The 20,903-nt window shown below is 43.2% G+C and overlaps 1 protein-coding gene and 1 non-coding gene across 4 annotated transcripts in view; one reads left to right on the forward strand and one right to left on the reverse strand.

The window, feature by feature from the left end:
• The window catches only part of IFT80 (intraflagellar transport 80), a 184,130-nt gene that overhangs the window by 134,704 nt on the left and 28,523 nt on the right, over positions 1 to 20,903 (forward strand). For all 3 annotated transcript variants that reach the window (XM_038749271.1, XM_038749279.1, XM_038749289.1), the window contains 6 exons: positions 4,119 to 4,282; positions 7,770 to 7,834; positions 9,055 to 9,190; positions 12,693 to 12,840; positions 15,238 to 15,409; positions 20,781 to 20,870. In XM_038749271.1, coding sequence (XP_038605199.1) covers positions 4,119 to 4,282; positions 7,770 to 7,834; positions 9,055 to 9,190; positions 12,693 to 12,840; positions 15,238 to 15,409; positions 20,781 to 20,870 — 775 coding nt within the window. The remainder of the gene's footprint in view (positions 1 to 4,118; positions 4,283 to 7,769; positions 7,835 to 9,054; positions 9,191 to 12,692; positions 12,841 to 15,237; positions 15,410 to 20,780; positions 20,871 to 20,903) is intronic.
• Positions 18,534 to 18,670, reverse strand: LOC119933852. Its single transcript, XR_005452726.1, has one exon. It is a non-coding gene; the product is annotated as a small nucleolar RNA SNORA7 (small nucleolar RNA).

Genomic DNA, 20,903 nt, shown 5'->3' on the forward strand with positions numbered 1-20,903 from the left:
GACGGGATAGAGCACAAGCCTGGGAGTCAGAAGGTCCTGGGTTCTAATCCCAGCTCCACCACGAGTCTGCTGTGTGACCTTGGGAAAGTCACTTCAATACTCTTGGCCTCAATTCCCTCACCTGTAAAATGGGGATTGACACAGTGAGCCCCATGTTGGGCAGGGACTGTGTCCAACCCGATTTGCTTGTATCCACCCCCAGCGTTTTGTACAGTACCTGGCACATAGTAAGCGCTTAACAAATACCAAACGGAAAAAAAAAGATTAGCGATTGCTTGGAAGAAGCACTCCTAGAGATGACTGGGTTTGAGAATCAGTGTCAGGTCATGAGTTCTAATCCTGACTCAGTGGAAAGAGCCCGGTCTTGGGAGTCAGAGGTCGTGGGTTCTAATCCTAGCTCCGCCACTTGTCAGCCATGTGACTTTGGGCAAGTCACTTCAATTCTCTGTGCCTCAATTCCCTCATCTGTAAAATGGGGATTAAGATTATGAGCCCCATATGGGACCACCTGATCACCTTGTATCCCCCCAGCGCTTAGAACAGTGCTTTGCACATAGTAATGCTTCATAAATGCCATTATTATTATTACCCCAGTGCTTGGCGTGTAGTAAGCACCTAATACCGTCATTATTATTATTATTTATTGAGCGTTTACTGGCTGCAGAATACTGTACTAAATGCTTGTGAGAGTACATTGTAAAAGAGTTCATAGATAGGTTCCTTGCCCACAAGAAGTTTACAGTCTAAAGGAGGGGTCTAGAGCCCTTATGGTCAAAAGGGCTTTGAAAATGGGGAGAGCTGTGGTCTGTTTGGATGTCAAAGAGGAGGGCGTTCCAGACACAAGATAGGGAATGAGCAAGGGCTTGGCTGTGGGAGACAAGGACAGAACATATTGACTAGGTTGGCTTGGGAAGAGTGAAGCTCCAAACTGGGGGTGTGGTGGCAGACGAGTGAGGATCTTATAATCTAGAGCAACGGTAACCAAACTGATGCTTGATTGGTGAATTAACCTAATTTAGTTCCATTTCTGAATCAATCAGTGGTATTTATTGAGTGTGTCCTGTGTGCAGAGTAGTAATAACAATAATAATGATGGCATTTATTAAGCGCTTACTATGGGCAACGCACTGTTCTAAGCACTGGGGAGGTTACAAGGTGATCAGGTTGTCCCACGGGGGCTCACAGTCATGATCCCCATTTTACAGATGAGGTAACTGAGGCCCAGAGAAGTTAAGTGACTTGACTGAATTAAATTGATTGATAATGGCATTTATTAAGCGCTTACTACGTGCAAAGCACTGTTCTAAGCGCTGGGGAGGTTACAGGGTGATCAGGGTGTCCCACGGGGGGCTCACAGTCTTCATCCCCATTTGACAGATGAGGGAACTGAGGCCCAGAGAAGTGAAGTGACTTGCCCAAAGTCACACAGCTGACAATTGGTGGAGCCGGGATTTGAATTAATAATGGCATTTGCCCACAGTCACACAGCTGACAGTTGGCGGAGCTGGGGTTTGAACTCATGACCTCTGACTCCAAAGCCCATGCTCTTTCCACTGAGCCACGCTGCTTCTCTTAAGTACTGTACTGTACTGAGCTCTGTTGTACAGTACAACAAAGTTGGTAGGCACATTCTCTGCCCACTGAAAGCTTACAGTCTTGGGGGGCCGGGGGTGGTCCCTTTGGGTCTCTAAGATTTAAGGATCTGGTGGAGCGGTTTTAGGAGATGACCTAACTGGAAGAGGAAGGCCAGGCTCCTTGAAGAATACAGTACTGTCTTTCTCCTCCATATTGCCAGGGCTTCTCCAGAGTGTCTAGTTCTCAGAGCAACTTCACTTCTCTTTCTGTGCAGGAGAGACAGTGCAGAGTGAAAAAAGTCAGCAAGGGCACAAGATGGGTGGTTTCCATAGTGCCTCAAAATCGAGTTGAGAGAAAATACTTTCATGGGCAACTCCTCCGCACCCTCCCACCTCCATCCTTCCATTCATTCATTCATTCATTCAATCGTATTTATTGAGCGCTTACTATGTGCAGTGCACTGTACTAAGTGCTTGGGAAGTACTAGTCGGCAACATATAGAGACGGTCCCTACCCAACAGCGGGCTCACAGTCTAGAAGGGGGAGACCCTACCCTACTATGGTAAAGACCTGAAGAAGCATCAGGAGAATGGGACCTTAACTTCCGAACATCTAGAACATTAGGAAAGTTGTGGCTGATTTACCTTGCCTTGAGCTGTGGGCAGATGAGGAAACTGAGGACCATCCCCTGAAAGCCTAACGGACTGTGATTATTTTATAAGAGGGTATACAGTGCTGTATGCTATCGCAATAAACTTAGTACGGATTCTCGGAAACCCAAAGTCGTTGGAGGTTTGACTGTTGCTCAGCCTGTCTCTCTCCCTCTCTCCTTCTCCCTGTCCCTCTCTGTGTAACTGTCCTCCTCACCCAACCCTCTTTAGATTGTGAACCCCTTATAAGCCAGGGACCCAATCTGATAAAAGTCCATGTGTTCTCCCCAGCACTCAATATGGTACAGCGCACATGGTAAATACATATAAATGTTATTATTGTTGTCTTTCATCCAAAGGTATTCCTATTCATGAATATTGGTAGAAGAAATGGAAAATGGTTACAGGGTGAAGCAGCATTGTATAGTGGCTAGAGCACGGACTTGGGAGTCAGAAGGTCATGGGTTCTGATCCTGCCTGTGCCACTTGTCTGCTGTGTGGCCTTGGGCAAGTCACTTCACTTGTCTGTGCCTCAGTTACCTCATCTGTCAAATGGGGATTGAGACTGAGCACCACGAGGAACAGAGACTGTGTCCTACCCGATTTGCTTGTATCCACCCCAGAGCATAGTATCATTCATTCAATCATATTTATTGAGCGCTTACTGTGTGCAGAGCACTGTATTAAGCACTTGAGAGAGTACAGTATAACAAATTCTACAATTCTCATTATTCACCCAACTCACAATGCCTGGCACATAGTAAGTACTTAACAAGTATCACAATTGTTATTATTCTTTGAAATAGCTGCCAATCCAGAAAGACGTGGATTCTAATCCTAGCTCCACCACTTGTCTGCTGTGTGACCTTGGGCAAGTCTTTTCACTTCTTTGCGCCTTTGATACCTCATCTGCAAAATGGGGATTAAGTCTGTGAGCCCCATGTGGGACATAGACGGTGTCCATCTTGATTAGATTGTTTACAGAAGTGAAGTTGCTCTGAGAACTAGACACTCTAGAGAAGAATTGAAAATATGAAAGAGGAAGTAAGAACACTACTGTATATAGTGCCTGCTATATAGTCAGTGCCTAACAAATGCCATAAAAAAAACGAACCAAAAAAACAAACAAAAACTATGTCCTTGTATAGCTGATGCAGGCGAAACTTGGTGTCGGGGTTACGTCCAACTGTCCATTTGGTTCCTCTGTGTCCAACCATGTAAAAATACTCACATCCTTGTTTAGTTTTATCATTCACTCAATTTTACTACAATTCTAAGTGTGGCATAATGATCTTAATAGCTAAAGTAACTTTGGGATAAACAGCAGAATTATTACCATGTTTATGAGTTTTTCATTAGTGTGGAAGTGACAAGAGTCCATTGTACAATAAATGTTCTAACAATTTTATCGATATGTTGTTTTACAAGTGTGACCATCAACAGCTTGCTGAAACTCATTCGGTGCCCTCCAGCTCTAATAATTGCACATGGGATCATTAAATATGCTTGGTAACATAGAAATAGTATCTGTCCTTTCCTGAATCGATTGCAAAAGCTCAGCATTTTCTGATTTTCTGTCACTGGAAGATACTGATATACAGTGCAGAAGACCAATCTATTAGCAGCGCAGTACACTTTCACTATAACCTGGGTTTCATATGGAACTGACTGCCCCACCCCACCAAAGACCCACAGATAGTACTTATATGGTGCAAGCGCTTAGTACAGTGCTCTGCACATAGTAAGCGCTCAATAAATACGATTGATTGATTGATTGATTGCAAGAGGAAGTAGGGGATCATTACATGATCATTTTTGATCCTGGAGGTCACTGAAAATGCATTGTATTGGTGTGTTTAGTTTTAATATTGATTGTTCATTTTTATTTGGTAGGCATTTTCTTCTGGTAGATGCTGGAGGCATTCATTTATATTCTTATGAAGGGCGGTTGATTTCTTCTCCAAAATTTCCAGGAATGAGAACAGATATCCTGAATGCCCAAACTGTGTCTCTGAGTAATGATACAATAGCCATAAAAGACAAAGCTGATGAAAAAAGTATGTATTTTTTGTGATTTTCTCGTGGCTAATAAGTTTTCAAAAAATTGCCATTTAATATTGCCATTAAAAAGCCTTAATTTCTGCAAAGATTCACTTGGAAGTTTAACACTTGTTGTAAATTGTAAGTTGTTAAGTACTCAGTCACCTTGCCCCTTCCTATCTTACCTTGTTGATTTCCTACTATCCTATTGATTTCTAGCTTATTGATTTCCTATTGAGAAGCAGTGTGGCTTAGTGGAGAGAGCAAGGGCTTGGGAGCCAGAGGTCATGGGTTCTAATCCTGGCTCGGCCACTTGCCTTCTGTGTGACCTTGGGCAAGTCACTTAACTTCTCTGTGCCTCAGTTCCCTCATCTGTAAAATGGGGATGAAGACTGTGAGCCCCATGTGGGGCAACCTGATTTCTTGTATCTACCCTAGTGCTTAGAACAGTGCTTGGCACATAGTAAGCACTTAACAAATACCATCATCATCATCATCGTTTACTACTACAACCCAGCATGCTCACTTTGCTCCTCTGATACTCTCCTCACTGTATCTCAACCTCATCTATCTCACCACTGAGCCCTTGCCAACATCCGGCCTCTGACCTGACTCTCCCCCATCATATCATCATCAATCGTATTTATTGAGCGCTTACTGTGTGCAGAGCACTGTACTAAGCGCTAGGGAAGTACAAGTTGGCAACATATAGAGACAGTCCCTACCCAACAGTGGGCTCACAGTCTAAAGTCCAACAGAAGATCACTGTCTCCACCTTCAAAGGCTTATTAAAAATCCCATCTCCTCCAAGAGGCCTTCCCTGACTAAGCCCTTATTTTCCTTACTCCCTCTCCTTTCTGCATCACCCTTGCACTCTGATTTTTACTCTTTATTTACCCCACTCTCAGCCTTTATGTACACATCTGTAGTTGTATTTATCAATGTCTTGTCTGTAGACTATAGACTATAAGCTCCTTGTGGGGAGAAAGCATGTCTACCAACTGTGTTACATTGTATCCTCCTAAGTGCTGGCTACAGTGCTCTTCACCCAGTAAACGCTCAATAAAAACCGCTGATTGATTAATTATGAAGTGTGAGGTAATTGTCGCTTCAGCAAACATTTTGTAGTTGCAACTGCAGGAGTGGTCCCTTCAAAGTGGTTATTTGTTAAACACTTATTGTATGCCAAGCACTTTACTGCACACTGGGGTAGATTCAACATAACCCAAGAGGAGATGGAAGTACCTTGGTGTAGCCTCAGTTGGCTTACCCCAAGAGAAAATGTAGCCTGGAGGGGCATTCCACAACCACAACGATGGGATTTCTCAGCCTCCGCTGCTCAGTCTCAAAGGTGTGTGGCCCCCCACAAAAAGGGTAAAGTAATTGGAAAGTCTCCAGGGACTCTAATTGGAACCCCAAAAGAAGCCCAAAGGACTAAACTCCCTCCGTGAGGGTTCTTTAGACCTGATATGGATTTGGAACCAATCCCGCAAGTCATTTTTGGAGGCTTAAGGGCAGGTAACAGCCCTGGCAGTCTGCGTTGGCAGCATCTGGTTGAAGTGGCCCGTAAAGCAGCAATAATAATAATAATGATGGTGTTTGTTAAGTGCTTACTATGTGCAAAGCACTGTTCTAAGCTCTGGCACTGTTCTGAGCACTGAACGATACCTGGGGCTGCAGCAGTTGCGCTTCTAATCGGAGAGCAGATGGTTTCAACAGCATCCAACAGAGTCAGAGCTCTAAAATCTGAGGTGGAAAGCCACCCTTCACAAACATAGAACTGTCAGTGGTATTTATTGATTACTTACTGTATGCAGAGTACTGTGCTAAGTGCTTGGAAAGTGTAGTAGAATAGCATTGGTAGTTGCAGTCCTTGCCCACAAGGAGCTTACAGTCTACAGTGGCAGCAGGGAAGACATTAAAATGAATTATAGCTAGGGGAAATTGTACATTATAAGGACCTGTGCATAAGTGCTGTGGGGCTGAGGTGAGTTTATAAGGGCATAATAGTAATAATGGCATTTGTTAAGTGCTTACTGTGTGACAGGCACTATACTAAGCCGTGGGGTGGATACAAGGAAATTGGGTTGGACACAGTCCCTATCCCACATAGGGATAGTCTCAATCTCCATTTTTCAGATGAGGTAACTGAGGCCCAGAAAAGTGAAATTCATTCATTCATTCATTCATTCATTCAGTCGTATTTATTGAGCCCTTACCTTGTGCAGAGCACTGTCCTAAGTGCTTGGGAGAGTACAATACGACAATAAATAGATGCATTCCCTGCCCACGACAAGCTCAGGATCTAAAGGGGGTGGGGGGGGGACAGATATCAATACAAATAAACAAATTACAGATATGTACATAAGTTCTGTGGGGTTGGGATGGGGGAAGAACAAAGGGAGCAAGCCTGGGTGTTGCAGAAGGGAATGGGAGAAGAGGAGGAGGATGGGCAACCACTGGAGTTTCTTGAGGAATGGAGAAACATGTCCTGAATGTTTCTGTAGAAATATGGTCTGGGCAGCAAGCGTGACGTATGGACTGGAGTAGGGAGAGACAGGAGGCTGGGAGGTCAGCAAGGAGGCTGGTGTAGTAATCGAGGCTAAGTAACTGTATTAACGTGAGACACATTCTCTCTCTCATTCAACCCACGTATTCAGTCCATCACTAAATCCTGTCTGTTATACCATCACTAAAATCTGCCCTTTCCTCTCCATCCAAACTGCCACCACATTAATCCACTTATTCTAGCCCATCTTGATTACTGAGTCAGTCTACTGGCCGACCTCTCTGCCTCCTGTCTCTCCCCACTCCAGTCCATACTTCACTCTGCTGCCTGGATCATTTTTCTACCACTCCTCAAGAAACTCCAATGGTTTCCCATCCTCCTCTGCATCAAACAGAAACTCCTCACCATTGATTTGGAAGTACTCAATCACTTTGCCCCCTCCTACCTTACCTCGCTACTCTCTGACTACAATCCAGCCCGCACACTTTGTTCCTGTAATGCTAACCTTCTCACTGCACCTCAATCTCTTTCTCTCTCGCTGCTGACCTCTCACCCACGTCCCACCTCTGGCCTGGACCACCCTCCCTCCTCATATAATAATAATGAGATTTATTATCTCATTATTATCTCATTTATTTATCATTTATTTATTTATTTATTATTATCTCATTTATTATCTCATATCTGACAAACAATGTTGTGGGCAGGGAATGCATCTGCCAACTCTGTTGTAATGTACTCTCTTCAGCATTTAGTACAGACCTCTGCACATAGTAAGCGCTCAGTAAATACCATTGGTCATGATGATGATGATGATGAGAGTGACTGAAAAAGAGGTAGTGTCGCACCACATTCTTTACTTATGCCATGAGTATCTTATTCAGAAAGATCTTACCCAATAAATTTTGACCCAAAGAGTGACAGTCAAATCCCCTGACATTTTTAAGCCAAGGAAGTAAAATAATTGACAATACCTTTCATCTTTCTTTTTAAAGTCATCTTCTTATTTGAGACCTTGACTGGGAAGCCATTAGGTGACGGAAAGCTTATTTCACATAAGGTAATGAATTCAGTAACCTTTCTGTTTTCTTATTGGGTCTTAAGCATTTAAATAGTAGATATTATCCAGTAATTAGGAGCATAGTATCAGGAAGTCATGGAGAGAAAAAAACAGTTTAAGAGCCAGGAAATCCAGGTTTTTGGCTCAGTTCTGCTACTAAATTGAACTGGTGACATTCTGTGTATACTAGAATTGTTCATATATAAAATGAGAGTCATAATAATATTTGTGTATCACAAGTTATATTGTAAAGATAAAAAGATATAAGAAATGGGAAAGTGCTTTGGGTGCTTAGGAGGAAATTAAAGAAATCCAAATTATATCTCATTTTTAATTTAGAAATCGAAGCTGCCCTGATCATATTTTGTCTCTCAAAAGGGTATGCACTATACCGTGTGGAACGTTTAGTCATCAGGTACATTTTTTATCTGGAAAATATATTCATTAGCAGAATATGACATTTTGATCAGCCATTCATCTACAATATTGTAGCCTACCAATGCTGAGTGATGGGAAAGACAGGAGGACGACAGGGTCTGGGTGGGAAATGAGATGTTCTGTTTTGGATATCTAAAGTTTGAGGTGTCAGCAGGACGTCTAACTAGAGATGTTCTGAAGGCAGGAGGGAATATGGGACCAAGGAGAAGCAAGGAGGTCAGGGCTGAAGAGAGAGATTTGGGAATCATCTGCTTAGAGGTAGTAGTAGTAGTGGTAGTAGCCATGGGAGCAGATGAGTTCTCTGAGAGTGGTGTAGATAGAGAATTAAAGGTGACCCATACTGAGCCTTGGGGTACCCCCACAGTAAGAAGTGGGAGGTAGAGGAGAAGGAGCCTGTGACAGAGGCTAATGGTGACCCGAGTGATAGGAGGAGAACTAGGAGAGGACAGCCTCAGTGAAGCCAAAGTTAAATGTTTCCAGAGGAATGGAAGTAGTCCGCAGTGTTCAAGGTAGCTGAAATTCAGTCAAGGAGGAGTAGAATGGAGTAAAGGCCATTGAGGGTAAAGAACATTTTATCCTGCATCTGGGAAAGAAAAATGGAGTTAGTAGACATGATCCCTGCCTTCAAGGAACTTTCAGTGTAGTGAGAAAGACAGACACTAAAAGGACTATAGAGAAGAGGAAATTGTGTTTATAGGAAGCAATGTTATGGAGAGATTTGCATTTTTGTGTGGAAAAATAAATGTTAATTGTCACGTCAGTATTTTTCTTTTATATTGTAGAATGAAATTATGGAGATTGCCCTGGACCAAAGAGGACTTACCAGTGAGAGAAAAATTGCTTTTATTGATAAAAACAGAGATCTATATATTACTTCAGTTAAGCGATTTGGCAAGGAAGAAAAAATTATAAAACTTGGTAATAATACATATTAAATAGAGTAATAATATCTTAACATATAGTATAATGGCAATGGAGAGCATTTCCGTATATTACCTCTTCTGCTTCTGACATGACTGAATTCTCAGGATCAGCTTTAGGCGTATTGGACTTGCCCTGTTGATTTGGGTGATGTGCCAAAGGCCTACACATTTCATTTCACTTATGGATGCTGATTGCAGTCGTACTTTCTCTGACTGTCTTTTCCGACTCTTTTGGGATAAAAAACTCCTGCAACCATTGTTTCTTTAACTGGCAACTAGATGATGAGATCACGTTCTTTGGGGCTTCACTTCCTTTAGAAAAGGAAGCTGAGAGAAACTGACTTTTCCCTGTTAGAAAAAATTGTTTCACACTTTGATGAGTCTTTTCAAAGGCAGAATTGTTAGAAAACATACAATAATTTTCAACAACTTAATAATAATAATAGTAGTAGTAGTATAAAGCTCTTTCTGTGTGCCAAACGCTTGAGATTATCAAATGGGAGAAAGTCCCCGCATCATCCAGAGCTCACAGTTAAATCCCCCAATCACTTTTCCCCCCTTCAAAGCCCTACTGAAGGCTCACCTCCCCCAAGAGGCCTTCCCAAACTAAACCCCCTTTTCCTCAGTTCCCACTCCCTTCTGCGTCACCTCGACTTGCTCTCTTCTCCTCTCCCCCCCCCCCCGCCACCCCACAGCACTTATGTATATATGTATATATCTATAATTCTGCTTGTTTATATTGATGCCTGTTTACTTGTTTTGATGTCTCCCCACCTCTAGACTGTGATCCTGTTATGGGCAGGGATTGTCTCTCTTTATTGCTGTATTTGTACTTTCCAAGTGCTTAGTACAGTGCTCTGCATACATTGAGTGCTCAATAAATACAGTCAAAGGAATGAATGAGGTTCTGTCCATTTTATAGATGAGGAAACATTGGCACAGAGAAGTTATGTGGCTTAACAAAGGTCACACAGCTGGCAAGTGGCAGAGCTGACAGAAGCCAGGTCTCCTGACCCACAGTCCTGGGCTCTTCCCATTATGCCAGCCTTTTGGTCATAACTCAGACCACCCATAATGAGCCCTAAATACTTAGACACCTACCTAGCCTTCCCATTCTTTATCTGACCGATTCCATTTTCGCCCGATCTCGTATACATATTTAATCTTACACACACCATCTCATTCACCAACCTATGAACTCTCATTCTTTTTTTCTTCTCTCTCATTTTACTTGCTCTATTCTCTCTAATTACTTCTCAGTTTTGCTTCATCATTTTCTTCTATTTTCCATTCATTTTAGGATCAAATCCATGATTATATGTACATGTAGATTTTTACAAGAGGAGCATAGTGGAAAGAGCGTAGGCCTAGCAGTCAGAAGGTCATGGGTTCTAATCCCGACTCCACCACTTGTCCACTGTGTGACCTTGGGCAAGTCACTTCACTTCTCTGTGCCTCAGTTACGTCATCTGTAAAATGAGGATTGAGATTGTGAGCCCCATGTGGGACAGGGACTGTGTCCAACTCGATTAGCTTGTATACACCCCAGCACTTGAACAGTGCTTGGCACATAGTAAGCACTTAGTAAATACCATTATTATTAGAAGACTTGGGTTCTAATTCCATCTCCACTACCTGTCTGCTGTGTGACCTTGGGCAAATCACTTAATAATAATAATAATAATAATGATAGCATTTATTAAGCGCTTACTATATGCAAAGCACTGTTCTAAGCGCTGGGGGGTTACAAGGTGATCAGGTTGTCCCACGGGGGGCTCACAGTCTTCATCCCCATTTTACAGATGAGGGAACTGAGGCCCAGAGAAGTGAAGTGACTTGCCCAAAGTCACACAGCTGACAGTTGGTGGAGCCGGAATTTGAACCCGCAACCTCTGACTCCAAAGCCCGGGCTCTTTCCACTGAGCCACACTGCTTCTCTAACTTTCAACTAACTTAACTTTTCTGGGCCTCAGTTACCTCCATTATCTGTATAATGGGGATTAAGACCATGAGCCCTATAAGGGACAGGCACTGCATCCAACCTGATTAGTTAGTATCTACCCCAGCACATAGTACAGTGCTTTGAAGGACGTAACAAATGCCATTTTTAAAAATTATTGATGTGTGGTAGGAACCGTCTCTATATGTTACTGACTTGTACTTCCCAAGCATTTAGTACAGTGCTCTGCACACAGTATGCACTCAATAAATACAGTTGAATGAATGAATATATGTATTCATTCATATTATATATAAACACACACACACACACACACATTTGTAAATATGTAGGTGAACCTGCATGTCTTTAAGAATTGGCTTAATGTTTGAGAGTCTGAATGCATATAGAATCAGGTATTTCCAATGGCCTTTTGGGTTTGAATAATGGAATTATTGTTTATTCTTCGGGCAAGTATTGGGGAGGTCAACATGAAGTGTGTTGCCAGCAGGGAGGAGGCTAGCCTCCTGAGTGGGGACCATGTTTCCAGGAGGAGTTATAAATCAAGTAGCTTTAGCAGTATTGCTAGCCATGGCTACTGTGGCTATAGTGACCACCAACAGAGAGAGGGGAGGGCTAGATTGAATCAATCAATCGTGTTGATTGAGTACTTACTGAGTACTGTACACAGCATTTGGGAGAGAACAATTCAACAGAATTGGTAGACGTGATCCCTGCCCAAAATGAGATTTCATCAGCCTTCTTGCTGACCTTCCTGCCTCCTGTCTTTACTAACTCAAGCTCATAGTTCAGTTTATTGCTGGGATCATTGTTGTGAGCTCATAAATTTGCCAAGAGAGAGTTGAATGAGGTAAGGGTGGGCTGGAAAGAGATTAAATCACAGCTAGGTGGGGTGGAGAGAAGTGGGGATGGGTCCAATGACAGCCGATTTGGAAGGGACTGAATAATAGTAATAATAATGATGGCATTTTTTAACGCTTACTATGTGCAAAGCACGTTCTAAGCACTGGGGAGGTTACAAGGTGATCAGGTTGTCCAATGGGGGGGCTCACAGTTTTCATCCCCATTTTACAGATGAGGGAACTGAGGCTCAGAGAAGTTAAGTGACTTGCCCGAAGTCACATGGCTAAGTGGCAGAGCTGGGATTTGAACCCATGACCTCTGATTCCAAAGCCCGTGGTCTTTCCACTGAGCCATGCTGCTTCTCTGAAGAAAGGTAGGGCCAAGTCAGATGGAGGAGAGAGGGAAGCGGGGATAGGATCCATTGGCAGCCTGGACTCTTAGAGAGTCCATGAGCGAGGCTCGGGATTAGCCCGGGGATTAGAGGCACTGTGGAAGTGAAGGTCAGGGCAACAGATGAAATGGGGGAGGAGAACAACATCTGGCCTTCATTGCCCAGTAGGATAAATGAAGAAACTAACACCAAAGCCTTAGGAAAGAATTGGGCAATTTATTTCAATTGATATATTAGTGCACAATATTACCAAGTAGTCATTTTTTTGAAGTATTAACTTTATTATTATCTTTTTAATCGAAGGTACAATGGTGCATACTTTGGCCTGGAGTGATACGTGCAACATCCTTTGTGGTCTTCAAGACACCCGCTTTACGGTTTGGTACTATCCTAATACAGTTTATGTGGACAGAGATATTCTGCCCAAAACGCTGTATGAAAGAGATGCAAGGTAATATCTCTTTGTTTAGCATATCAATCGTATTTATTGAGCATTTACTACACGCAGTGCACTGTACTAAGAGCTTGGGAAAGTACAAGTTGGTAGGCGTGTTCCCTGTCCACAATGAATTCATAGTCCAGAGAGGGAAACAGACATTAATATAAATAAATCATGTGTAGACTGTGAGCCCACTGTTGGGTAGGGACTGTCTCTATATGTTGCCAATTTGTACTTCCCAAGCGCTTAGTACAGTGCTCTGCACATAGCACTCAATAAATACGATTGATGATGATGATGTGTATGTATATAAGTACTGTGGGGCTGAAGATTGTGTTAATATCAAGTGACTATCAGTATTTTTGATGACAGCCTATACATTTCCAATAAATATATCTGTCCTTCACAAAAACTAGCTTTTCACCAATTCTACACTTGAACGGTTTACATTCACACACCAAAAAATTGAGGTTTTACTTAGTAAAGTACAATGATTCTATTAAGAAGCAAAACCTCTCAGCTCCATGCAATTTTTTTGTTTCTCGGAATAAATCAATTTTCAACTACTGACTTGTAGTTCTGTCAGTGAGTCGTATTTATTGAGTGCTTCCTGTGTGCAGAGAGAGCACTGCTGTATTAAGCTCCTGAGAGAGTACAAAGCAATATAGAGTTGGTAGACAGTCCGGCACCTTTCAGGGTCACACATGCAGAGTTTCCAGTACTTTACCAGTCTCGAGTACGGGAAGGAGAGTCAAGCAGAGGCCTTACCCATTCCATTCCTAGCTTGGCCAGAGTGAGTGGAAGGCCATCTGCTACAAGTCAAAACTTCCCTATGTTGGGCAGCAGCTGTTTGGGAGAGAATTGAGGGCAGAAACTCAAATTTACTGCACAGAAGGAGCTAATGGTAAACCACTTCCGCATTTTGACCAAGCAAACTCTATGGAAACGCTACCAGAACTATTGCAGATGGAGAGCGGGCTGTTCTGGGAGAGATGTGTCCAGGGAAGCAGCGTGGCTCAGTGGAAAAAGCCCGGGCTTGGGAGTCAGAGGTCATACGTTCTAATCCTTGTCAGCCGTGTGACTTTGGGCAAGTCACTTCACTTCTCTGTGCCTCGGTTACCTCATCTGTAAAATGGGGGTGAAGACTGTGAGCCCCACGTGGGACAACCTGATCACCTTTTATTCATTCATTCAGTCGTATTTATTGAGCGCTTACTGTGCACAGAGCACTGTGCTGAGCGCTTAGGAAGTCCAGATCGGCAACATATAGAGACGGTCCCTACCCAACAACGGGCTCACGGTCTGGAAGGGGGAGACAGACAACAAAACAAAACATGTGGACAGGTGTCAAGTCGTCAGAACAAATAGAATTGAAGCTAAATGCACATCATTAGCAAAATTAATAGAGTAGTAAATATGTACAGGTAAAATAAATAGAGTAATAAATCTGGACAAACATATATACAGGTGCTGCGGGGAGGGGAAGGAGGTAGGGCTGGGGGATGGGGAGGAGGAGAGGAAAGAGGGGGCTCAGTCTGGGAAAAAGGGGGCTCAGTCTGGGGATTAAAACTGTGAACCCCCCGTGGGACAACCTGATCACCTTGTAACCTCCCCGGCACTTAGAACAGTGCTTTGCACATAGTAAGCGCTTAACTCATCATTATTATTATTATTATTATTATTTATTATTATTATTACGGTGTCGCTATGGGTTGGAGGTGACTCGACAGCATAAGACAAGACAGTCTGGAGGGGGAGATAGACATTTACATAAATAAAGTATGGATGTCTACACAAGTGCAGTGGGGCTGAGAGTGGGGTAAATATCAAATGCCTAAAGGAGACCGATCCAAATGTATAGGTGATGGAGAAGGGAGAGGGATGTTTTAAATCCAAATCCCTGAACGTTTTAGTCAGTCAGATTTATTCTTCATAATTTTTTTCACTTGAGAGAGGAGGCTAGATTGTTCTGGGCTCTAATCCCAGCTTCACCCAGCTTCAAGGTCTGCTGTTGACCTTGGGCAAGTCCGTTAACTTCTCTGGGCCTCAGTTACCTCGTCTGTAAAATGGGGATTAAGACTGTGAGCCCTATATGGGACAAGGACTGTGTCCAACCTGATAATGTTGTATCTACCCCAGCACTTAGAACAATGTTTGGCACATAGTAAGCACTTTACAAATACCATAATTATTATTATTATTATTAATTTGTCCATTTTGCAGGCCGTACTATGTGCAGTGGGAGAACATGTAGTGGCAATAAAGGCCTCAAGTCAACCTGGAAGACAGCTTCACTTGTAGCCTTAGGACAGAGTTGGAGCTGGGACCAGATTCTTTTTAAATTTCATTGTGCATTTTCAGTTTAAAACAACTCACCAATTCATTTTGTTTAAATTTTTTTTGGAACAGTGATTTCAGTAGGAATCCCCATATTGTGTGTTTTGTTGGCAATCAAGTAACTATAAGACGAGCTGATGGCTCACTCATTCATATCAGCGTATCACCGTATCCAGCAATTCTTCACGAATACGTCAGCGGTTCCAAGTGGGAAGATGCTGTGAGACTGTGCCGCTTTGTTAAGGTAAATTATCTTTAAAAAGTCTTCATCAAACTACATCTGAACTAGCCGAGACCTGTGAAGGTGCTCTGAGACTGTGTTGCTTTGTTAAGCTGCATTATCTTTAAAAATCTTCATCAAACTGCTTCTAAGCTAGCTGACACCTGTGATTTTCAGGTTTTCCCCGTCTCATACTGTGGTTGATTTTCTGGGTGCTCATCCCAAGGTTTAGGGATGTATATATCACTGTTGACAGGGTGATTTTATAAATTTGTTTGGACGTGGCTGACGAGGCTACTCATTGACTGGCAGTCCCTTCTGTATTGTGCGTATGTAAAACTTGTCTGCTTTGTGACCTTAGTCAAATCACTTCACTTCTCTGCCTCATGCTTCCATGATTCATCAATAGTTTGTGTTTCCCCCATCGGACAGTAAGCTCCGTGAAGCCACAGAATGTGTGTCTTGTGTCTGTTACCTCAGTTCCCTCATCTGTAAAATACGGATTGAGACTCTGAGCCCCACGTGGGACTGTGTCCAACCCAATTTGCTTGTATCCACCCTTGCACCTAGTACAGTGTGTGGCACATAGTAAGCGCTTAATAAATGCCATTATTATTACTAGTAGTTGTAAAGATTGCGTGTTCCTTCATTGTTCCATTTGTTACCCACAGTGCTGGAAATTGTTTTTGTTTCTTCTTTTTGGTATAACTATCCTACCAAAAGCTCTGGTCCAATGGAACCGTAACTGAATTTTATCTACCCCAGCGCTTAGCCCAGTTCTTGGCACCTAGTAAGGGCTTAACAAATACCACAGTTATTTTTATTATGATTTCCAATAATATGCCAGGATGACCAGGCTTTTCAGCTGTCTTCCAACTGGCACTCCATGAGTAGTATTTTTATCGAGCACCTCCAGAGTGCTAAGCACTGTACTAACTGCTTTGAAGAGTGCAAGAGATACAACACAAACATTCTGTGGCCTCAAGGAGCATACAGTCTAATGGGGGAAACAAAAACTACTGATGAATCATGGAAGCAGAAAGGAAAACAAGGTTATAACCATAGCGGTCATCGTAGAAATAATATATATTAAGTGCTTCTGTGGTCTGGGAAAGAGTACACACTTGAGAATTAGACATGGGCCCTGGCCCTTAGGGGACCCATAATCTAAAAATAAAAAATGAGGAGAGAGTGTTGACCACAGACAAATAAGGAGAGAAGAAACAAAACACTATATCAGAGACAAAAACAAGGATTAAGAGGGTACTGTGGTGTGAGGAGCAGAATTTCAGGCCCCTCACGGTTCAGAGTCCATGGTCACAACTGCAGCCACCACAGCCTTCCTGAGGTTTTACGGAGGTGGCACCAGGCTGCTTAAAAGGAAATAAAACAACATACTGGAATTAAATAACATCCACTCTTATGATGTGTTTTTTTATGGTATTTGTGAAGCATTTACTATGCCTCAAGCACTGTTCTAAGTGTTGGGGTCATACAAGTTTGCCAGGTTATTCAGTCAGTCAGTCGTATTGATTGAGCACTTATTGTGTGCGGAGTACTGGACTAAGCGCTTGGGAGGTACAAGTCGGCAACAATTGGAGATGGTCCCTACCCAACAATGGGCTCACAGTCTTGAAGGGGGAGACAGACAACAAAAGAAAACATGTAGACAGGTGTCAAAACCATCAGAATAAATAGAATTACAGCTGTATGCACATCATTAACAAAATAAATACAGTAGTAAATATGTACAAGTAAAATAAATAGAGTAATAAATCTGTACAAATATATACAAGTGCTGTGGGGAGGAGAAGGAGGTAGGGCGGGGGGGTGGGGAGGAGGAGAGGAAAAAGGGGGCTCAGTCTGGGAAGGCCTCGTGGAGGAGGTGAGCTCTCAGTAGGGCTTTGAAGGGAGGAAGAGAGCTAGCTTGGCGGATGTGTGGAGAGAGGGTGTTCCAGGCCAGGGGGAGGACGTGGGCCAGGGTTCAACAGCGGGACAGGTGAGAACAAGGTACAGTGAGGAGGTTAGCGACAGAGGAGCGGAGGGTGCGGGCTGGGCTGTAGAAGGAGAGAAGGGAGGTGAGGTAGGAGGGGTTGAGGTGATGGACAGCCTTGAAGCCGAGGGTGAGGAGTTTTTGTGTGGTGCATAGGTTGACAGTCAGCCACTGGAGATTTTTGAGGAGGGGAGTAACATGCCCAGAGCGTTTCTGCACAAAGATGATCCGGGCAGCAGCGTGAAGTATAGACTGAAGTAGGGAGAGACAGATGGGAGATCAGAGAGGAGGCTGATGCAGTAATCCAGTCGGGATGGTTTTGCTTCAGTGTGTCTTCTATCCACCGTTTCTACCGTTGCCCTTTTTTTTTTTTTTAGCTCATCATAGAGTCAGGGTTTGGAAAACCTGTTCCATCTAATGTGACTGAGAGAATAAGCATTACTTCTTTGATGCTGGTGGCCTGACTGCATTTAGGAGCTCATTTTTGTTTATGTTCCTGTTTCGTCACTTGGTGTTAAGTAGTATGCACAGGTGAAAGAACTGCTGTAGAAGTTGAATGTGATGTCTGCAGTATGTAAGGTTCCCTCGGCCATAAGGAGGATTGGATGCTACGTGGTCCTACTTGCCTTCAGTTTGTTCTGAATCTTTACGTCCTGTAATAATGTCTTGGTACCAGACTCTGTGTTTGACCCTCGTAAAGAACACATCACCTTCCCTTGTTTTTTTTCTAACCCTTTTTATAGCCTGGCATCCTTGGGCAATATACTATTCAGCAGATTTGTTCAGTGACAACATTCTTTTTTTTTGGTATTTAATAAGTGCTTACTGAGTGCCAGGCACTGTACTAAGTGCTGGGTTAGATACAAGCTTATCAGGTTGGACACAGTCTCTGTCCCACATGGGGCTCACAATCTTATTCCCCCTTTTTGTCTCGTCTAATGCTGTCGGGTCGTATCCGACCTATAGTGATGCTATGGACACCTCTCTCCCGGAATGTCCCATCTCCATCTGCAGTCATTCTGGTAGTATATCCATATAGTTTTCTTGCTAAAAATACAGAAGTGGTTTACCATTTGCCTCCTTCAGTGCAGTAAGCTTGAGTCTCCGCCCTCGACTCTCTCCCATGCTGCTTCTGCCCAGCACAGGTGAGTTTTGACTTGTAGCAGATTGCCCTCCACTTGCTAGCCACTGCCCAAGCTAGGAATGGAATGGGTAGGCCTCTGCTTGACTCTCCCTCCTGTAGTCGAAACTGGTAGAGTACTATAAACTCTTCAGGTGCACCCTGAGAGGACATTCCCCATTTTACAGATGAGGTAACTGAGGCACAGAGAGGTTAAGTAGTAGTAATAATAATAATGTTGGTATTTGTTAAGCGCCTACTATGTACCAAGCATTGTTCTAAGCGCTGGGGTAGATACAAGGTAATCAGATTGTCCTGTGTAGGGCTCACAGTCTTCATCCCCATTTTACAAATGAGGTAACTGAGGCTCAGAGAAGTTAAGTAACTTGCCCAAAGTTACGCAGCAGACAAGTAACGGAGCTGGAATTAAAACTCAGGTCCTTCTGACTATCCACTGGGCCCTGCTGCTTCTTAGAGCCCCGTTTGCCCGGAAGGTATCGCAAGTGCAAGTTGATTGCTAACCCCAGCCTTCTTCACATTGCCAGTCCATAGCAGTTTATTGCTCTGTCAAGTAGTAAATCCATCAATATTATTTATTGATTATGCGTGCAGAACACCGTACTGAGTGCATGGGAGAGGACAGTGACGGTGAAACATAAGCATGCAGTATAATGAAATCTTGAAGTCATGTAATTCATTCTCCTCCTTCAAATCATTTTCCACCTTCAAAGCTCCATCATCCCCCTAGGCTGGAACTCCCTTCCCCTTCATATGATGATGATGGTATTTGTTAAGCGCTTCCTATGTGCCAGGCACTGTGCTAAGTGCTGGGGTGGATACAAGGAAATCGGGTTGGACACAGTCCCTGTCCCATGTGGGGCTCACAGTCTCAATCCCCATTTTACAGATGAGGTAACTGAGGACCAGACAAGTGAATTGACTTGCCCAAGCCGACAAGTGGTGGAGCCGGGATTAGAACCCATGACCTTGTGATTCCCAGGCCCATGCTCTATCCACTACCCCATGCTGCTACATCAGACCACCACTCTCTGCACCTTTAAAGTATTGTTAAGGTCACGTCTCCTCCAAGAGGCCTTCCCTGATTAAGCCCTCGTTTTCCTGGCTCGCTTTCCCTTCCGCGTCATCTATGCACCTTTAGACACTTGGTCATCTCCCCACCCCTAACCCCGCAGGATTTATGTACATATCTGTAAATCAGATATTATAAATTACTTATTCGTACTAATGTCTGCCTCCCCCACCCCAGAATGTGAGCTCATTTTGGGCAGGGAATGTGCCTGCTAATTCTGTTGTACTCTCCCAGGCACTTAGTACATTAGTGCTCTACGCATAGTAAGCGCTCAATGAATACTATTGATTGGTTGATCATAACATTTGTAAATAAGGTGTAACTCCACCCCAGAGGTGAAGGCACATGCACCCTTGAGAAGCCCCAATGATCTTTAGGAAATGTAAGCAATAAGACCTTTTGCTTCTGGGGACAAGTAGTTTTTCTTTTCCTTTCCTTTCCTTCCTTGCAGTTCCCTTGCCAGCTTTCAATCTGACCTGTGCAGTATTTGAAAGTGCACCACTCTTATCCCAAAACTGACCGTGACTTGGCTGACTAACCTTTATTGCACTTCTTTGTCTTTTTCTCTCCAATTTTCTATCCTTTTCATTAATCCTTTTATCTAAAATGTTTTTGTGCAAATCCTTTTTGCTAGGTCGGGACTGGGAACATGCCTACTAACTCCGTTGTCTTGTGTTTTCCCAAGCACTTAGTACAGCGCTCTGCACAAAGTAAGCATTCAACAGATACCATTGATCGATTGGTTGATGTTCAGTTTTGGGTGACGAAAAGAAGGTTTTCAAGGGCAAAATCATCAGAAAGACAGTTTTGCAATGATTACTTGGTATTAAACAATATCATGTTCTTCCTATATATAATAATAATAATACTTGTCATGGTACTTGTTAAGCCCTTACTATGCGCTAAGTACTGTACTAAGCGCTGGAGTATATACAGATAATCAGGTCCCACATGGGGCTCACGTTAGGAGGGAGAACAGGTATTTAATCGCCATTTTGCAGATGAGGGAACTGAGGCCCGGAAAAGTTAAGTGAATTGCCTAAGCTCTCACACATGTTGTAAGTGGTGGAGCTGGGATTTTGAAGATTTTGAACCCAAGTCCTCTGACTCCCGGGCTCACGCTCTTTCCACTAGGCCACACTGCGTATTTCAAAGCAAGAGGTTATGGACAGTAAATGTATCTCTCTTACAGGAGCAAACACTATGGGCTTGCCTGGCTGCTATGGCAGTTGCTCACAAGGACATGACTACAGCAGAAATTGCTTATGCATCAATTGGTGAAGTAAGTAAATGATATCTTCCTGGATGCCTTACT

Source organism: Tachyglossus aculeatus, chromosome 1, assembly GCF_015852505.1.
Source record: "Tachyglossus aculeatus isolate mTacAcu1 chromosome 1, mTacAcu1.pri, whole genome shotgun sequence".
NCBI lineage: Eukaryota > Metazoa > Chordata > Mammalia > Monotremata > Tachyglossidae > Tachyglossus > Tachyglossus aculeatus.